The 5482-nt window shown below is 47.3% G+C and overlaps 1 protein-coding gene across 2 annotated transcripts; it reads right to left on the reverse strand.

The window, feature by feature from the left end:
* Positions 1 to 2091: 2091 nt before the first annotated feature.
* LOC109776654 (uncharacterized) lies at positions 2092 to 5482 on the reverse strand. Of its 2 annotated transcripts, none has more exons than XM_020335312.4 (7): positions 5195 to 5482; positions 3250 to 3358; positions 3038 to 3100; positions 2886 to 2933; positions 2731 to 2793; positions 2516 to 2576; positions 2092 to 2394 (listed from the first exon to the last, which is right to left on the reverse strand). In XM_020335312.4, the coding sequence occupies exons 2-7, from the start codon at positions 3352 to 3354 to the stop codon at positions 2354 to 2356; spliced, it is 381 nt and encodes a 126-aa protein (XP_020190901.1). In that variant the 5' UTR covers positions 3355 to 3358; positions 5195 to 5482; the 3' UTR covers positions 2092 to 2353. The 2 variants fall into 2 exon arrangements, with proteins under 2 accessions (XP_020190901.1, XP_040259650.1); XM_040403716.2 differs by lacking the exon at positions 5195 to 5482 and adding an exon at positions 5016 to 5093.

Below are 5482 nucleotides of genomic sequence, written 5' to 3' on the forward strand. Positions count from 1 at the left end.
TTGCGATCAGTGCCCAAACTCCGATGGGGTCGATCGGTCGAATCATTGCCCAATCATCTGACGGGAACTGGTGGTGTACGGGATACGCCCGTCCGTCCGTCCGTCCGTTCGTTCGTATTGCTGTATCCCAGCGCGAAGTAGTAGTTTGTGAGTTCTTGACGGAGAAGGATCGACAAGGAGTCAAGGACCACTAGAATCATGTATTGACCTGCCCATGGCCAGCAAAATTCAAGAATTCGAAGCCACACCACAAGATCGGTTGGTGGCCGAGCTCCAAGATATTGGGAGCACGATGTAGTAGCCATGTTCCCACAGGTTTTTCGAGCAAGCAAATGTAGCCGCGAAAATTTCTTCTTCCATGCAGACACCCTTGCATAAGTTGATCGAGCAATCGAAACAAGAGGCAAAAGAAAGGAAAATAAAAATACCAACAGACGTATCATCGCCGTCATCATCCGTGATCCATCATCATCAACCGCACCGCGCATTCGCACCGGCCATGTCAAGGGACGAACACGGATCATGCACGCACGCATCGCGGCACAGTTCCGCGAGCCCCATCGCGGCGCTGTAGCTTAAATAAGAAAAGGCGCCGATGTCGCAACGGTGCCGGTGCCGGTGCCGGTGCGGTGCGGTGCGGTGCGAACGAAACGTACTCTGCCGTGCTAGCGCTGGTGCGGCAAGGGGCCCTACCACTTGTGCTCTCCGACCACGACGTCTCCTCCGATGGCCTCTCCCACCTCCTATCCTAGCCGCATGTTCTTCAGCCAGCCGCGCGCGGCACGTTCCTCCCTCCGGGAATCTTGCTGTGCAACGAAAGAAAGAAAGAGCCGAAGCTGGCCCTGGATTTGTCTTGAGGTGACGCCGAGTGAGGAGGGACGGGACGACAAGGATCCGTAGGTAGGCAGCTTGTTTTTGCCGATGGCATGGCCGATCGGTCTTTCCAAACGTGGCCAGGCAGCGCCGGGATCAGCTGGCTCCCGAGAGGATAACGTACCCGGGTTAGTAGCTGATGGTTGCTACTTTTTAACTTTTTTGTTCGAGACTTGGAGACCTATGTTGGATTTTTTGCTTATTAATAATATTAGCCGTATGCATCATTCAGATGCAGGGGCATACCCCCTTTTCGAAAAAAAAAACTTGCGGTGCCGCAGAATGTGGTGGCGCTCAGCTGTACGTTCGGAAATGGCTTGCACGTACTGGAACTGGAAGGACGTGATCAAGATCGGTGAGAGTTGTCATGCCTGCCTCTGCCTGCCTGCCAGCCAGGCGTGTCGTTCTGGTCCTGGTGTTGTCAAGTCATCTTCTTTGCGAGCGAGCGAGCTTCCTGGAAGCTGATGGAAAAGCAGGCAGGCCACGTTGGGGCGATGGCGCCACCGCGCCTAACCCGGCCCGGCCCGGAGGTTCGCTTCGCCATGATACCGTGCCCGTGCGTGCGTGCGATCGCTACGTCCCACTGACACGGAGACGGCACGGCGCTATCCACCCCCGCACGACTGACCCTGTCTAGGCATCTAGCATCTTCAGACTTCAGATAAACTTAGCACGTGCTGTTGAGCTCGAATCAATGCCATACCATCGCCTTAGAAGACCAGAGACCATCCTTTTCATGACAGAAAAATGCTGCCAGGAAATTGGCATCAACCTTAATTTCTTAAATGATACTCCCTCCACAAAGACTTATAAGAGAGTATTTTACAGGCCGTTTCAAATCCACCTTTGGAAAGCCATTCTTCACCGAAAGCCTGACCATGGCATCTCGGCCCATCTCCATCTCCAAGCAGAGAAACGCCAAGATCTTTGACAATATTAGCACTAGCCCTAGCTCCTGGTTTCACAACTTTAGGAAACAATGCCCGTTTTTTCTTACAATTCAGGGTTTCCCTAGTCAAGGTTGATGCTATTCGTTTGTGGCTCAGCACTCTTGTCTAGCTCGGTTTAGAATGTTTCCCCGCTTCTGTACCTCCTCTCCCCTCCCTCTGTGCTTTTGTAGTATATTTGTAAAAGAAAAACATGCATACAATGCGACGCACATTCAGAAGGCCAGACACAACTCAGGATGTCAGAATGGTTAAGTAGTACGCTCATCACTGGGTGTTCAAAATCAGAGATATCCATTCACAAATAGGACAATGGTCCAGTCTATAACAGTAACATTTGGGCACATAGCAAGGTAGCTGTTCGATGAATTACAAACCCGCAGCCGCAGTCCTTGAAATCACAACCGTCTCTTTTCTTATCTATGGACGCAAGCATACATCCCTTCCCTGCGGTCCACAGACAATGAAAGCAAGCTGCTTCTTCAGACGACGAGGCGCCTTCGCACCGACAACAGGAGTTTCCACGCTGTTGATCAGTTGATATTCATGTCCTCCGACCCAGCGCCATCTCCATCTGCATGTTTGTGCATCTAATTGTTTAGAGGGGTCATTCCAGCGTATACAAGGGGCTGATTGGTAGGCAGGTCATTACGCATTAAAAAGACGAGATTCATGCAAAACCATCAGTAACATACCCTCGTTTTCGGATGAACTGTAGATAGAGCTCCTTGAACGCTGTTGCTGTTGTCGTGTGGGCTGAAATAAGAGCAGTGTACAGGGATGAGTTTATGCTGCACATTTATTTTGCAGGCTTTCAGAACTCAAGAGAACTGAACTTTTTAAGGCAAAATCAAAGCTGAACTTGACAAAAACACAAGTTTGGCTGCTCCCAGCATATGATAAGTAGTACCTGCAACTTTGGCCTGAGTGCCTCGAGCGGTCCTTTGGGTTTCGCAACACCTTGCTGTCCAGACTGCAAAGCAAAATATCCCCAAAACGGTTCATTGGAACTCAAGCACTGAACAAACGAATATTGACTGAAGCTACAGAAGGATAACTTAATACCTTCCCGAGAGCCCAATCAGCAGAATCAAAATAGGCCCGCTCATGGTCCTACAATTATGAAGAGCAATTTAAATGCTGAGAACTGGTGTTGTTTATGCAGATACCTGATATGGACTGTTCAATTTTGGGATGAGATATCCGAATTCAAGTACCTTTGAGATGAGCGGTGGCTTTTTAGGAATTAATCCTCCAAACTTCTTCTTGATTGCTTGTTCCTGCGCATAACAGAATGTGCTTGATGTTAACCACAAGTAATTGATCATGCCAGCTATAGAGATCAACCTTCTTTGTTGCTCAGTTAACCAGAATACAAGATTGACATTTAAATGACCATATAATCTTCAGAACTAGTCCAAAAAATAACCTGTTGCTGAGCCGAGGGCATGGGATTATCTCCACTTTGGTCCATAGGTTCAGAATTTCCAACATTATCTTGCCCAGCAGCATTGGTATCCTTCATCCCCGACATGGTGCTAAAAACAGAACATACAGATGTTAGTATTTATCACATTACAAAGCACTAAAGTGAAAAGTCATTTTTAGGGAAGAAATGTTTGAGCAATAGAGTTTGAGATAAACCAAAAACAGAAGCTACTATTGTCCAATGTTGTTGACTATTTGCAGTTTGACTCTCAGAACAAAATGGCAACATTTTTAAATAGCTGGTGTATTTTGAAATGGGTATACTTTTCGGTTTAAACATTATAATCAAGGAACCTTAGCAAGCTTTTCTACTGCTAGTTTCTGGATTAGTTCTCCGCCTTCTAAATCGTAATGGGTGTGCTACTTGTAGCTAAATATTATCGCCCTACTATTTTCAGCTGATGAGTACCCCCTATAATGAGCAATTGATGTTGGCAAATCTGAACAACTTACTCGAAGTCAAAGAATGTGCTTCAGTTACAGAAATCAGCACATTACTTTTCTCTTGTTAGTTGTATTACTACGTTTCCTATCTGTCATTCAAAAATGAAACTATATGCTTCCCATCTTCATGGCGTCAGGTATGCTAACATTAATATCCCATAAAAACCGTGGCCTCTAGATGAGCCCATCCAAAAAAAAACCCGGGAAGGCCAGTAAGAAAGAAACGTGTATTTATCTCTTGGTCGATAGAACAAATAAACATCAATATGAAACTGGATATATGGAACGTAAACAGATCAAACTGTTTTATATTATTAATTCCCTAGCATTGTTCATATTTCATATATATTTCGAAATCTTTATAAGAAGGTTAAATACAACCCACTGGTCAGCACATTGACTCATTCTACAGCCCATTGGATCGACCAAAATTCAAGTACATGCAAACTCAATGTTAGCCTGTCATGACAAGCAGAAACCTTCGAGTATCTGTTTTATCGACAACTTGCCAGAGGATCCACACAGATTGTTCTTTTTTAGCCCATCAGGTTCAATCCTTTCTTTACAAAATTGGGCAAAAACAAGCTAGTGCCTCAGGGGCCCTTCTAAATGGTAACACCTCCTACCGTCCTACCATGGTTCTAGATACAGAAATGAAGCAGCAGCTTGATACCCCCGCATCCCTAGTGGTACACAGAAAAACTCTATCTACATATTGTCATCCAGAGCCTAAGTATGACAAGGCGAGGTCAGAATACTGACTAGTTGACTACTACTTGTGTGTTTTCTTTGCTTGCTATACAAATCTGAACACCGGGTTGTCCCTGAATGCCAGGTAAATTGACGCTATCCTAGTAGACGGGACTTCCAGCAGGTGCCTGCAATCTGTTTGACCGCATGACAACCCAAAATGCTCTCATAAAGCACACAATCCTCCGTGACCGAAAATCTAACAGGACCTTCTGATCCCCTGTTCTTGCTCTGCTGACACACGCATGGTCTCTGCCACTTCACTTGCTTGTTTGCTCAGCTGACTGCACCAGCTGGTTGTTCAATTATCCATCTTAAACATACAGAGGTGAACTATTCTTAAATTATGCCCAATTCTGAGCGTGAAGCATGTGCAGATCTCTCGTTCCCTCTGGACCGTGGGCACCACCAACATGATCAGTGGCAGTCCGGATAATTCTCTTGCTAATTTTCTCCCGCACATCCCGGATCAGAAAACAAACCAGCCGACGAACGCTGACTAGTCAAAATTACCCGAGAACGCACTCCTCCTCCCAAATTCGGACGAGCCAATGCCGAGAAACCGGCCGGATCTAGCGACGGCGGGATCTACCAATCTACGGAGACAGCAGGCCAACGACTCAGTCCCGACGGCAAGCTAAGTAAGTAAGTTGCTCGGACTGTGAGCCGAAGAGGAGGAGGAGATCACTTACAGTTACGGTCACAGAGACGTCGGCGGCGAGGGAAGCGTCGGCTCGGCTGCTCCGAGGTGGAGAAATGGGGAACCGAGGGAGGGACGACGAGCAGCAGCGCAGCGGCTCTCCAATGAGTGGAGGTATGTTTGTTTGTTGGCTGCTGCTGCTGCGATCGGATCGGTCTCGAATTCTGAGATGCACGGAAGAAATAGACTACACGTAGCTCCGTGTGGGGGCCCGGTCGCCCTGGATTTCGGCCATTGCTATCGTAGGCTGCCGGGCCGGCCGTGCAAGTTGCTACTCGGC

Source organism: Aegilops tauschii, chromosome 3, assembly GCF_002575655.3.
Source record: "Aegilops tauschii subsp. strangulata cultivar AL8/78 chromosome 3, Aet v6.0, whole genome shotgun sequence".
NCBI lineage: Eukaryota > Viridiplantae > Streptophyta > Magnoliopsida > Poales > Poaceae > Aegilops > Aegilops tauschii.

Excerpts from the sequence above, each read along its gene's own strand:
- LOC109776654 (XM_020335312.4), bottom strand. The coding sequence starts at position 3,354 with ATGTCGGGGATGAAGGATACCAATGCTGCTGGGCAAGATAATGTTGGA. Across the intron at positions 2,794-2,885 it reads CTGATTGGGCTCTCGGGAAG|TCTGGACAGCAAGGTGTTGC; the intron begins GTATTAAGTTAT and ends TTTGCTTTGCAG. Across the intron at positions 2,395-2,515 it reads CAGTTCATCCGAAAACGAGG|ATGGAGATGGCGCTGGGTCG; the intron begins GTATGTTACTGA and ends ACAAACATGCAG.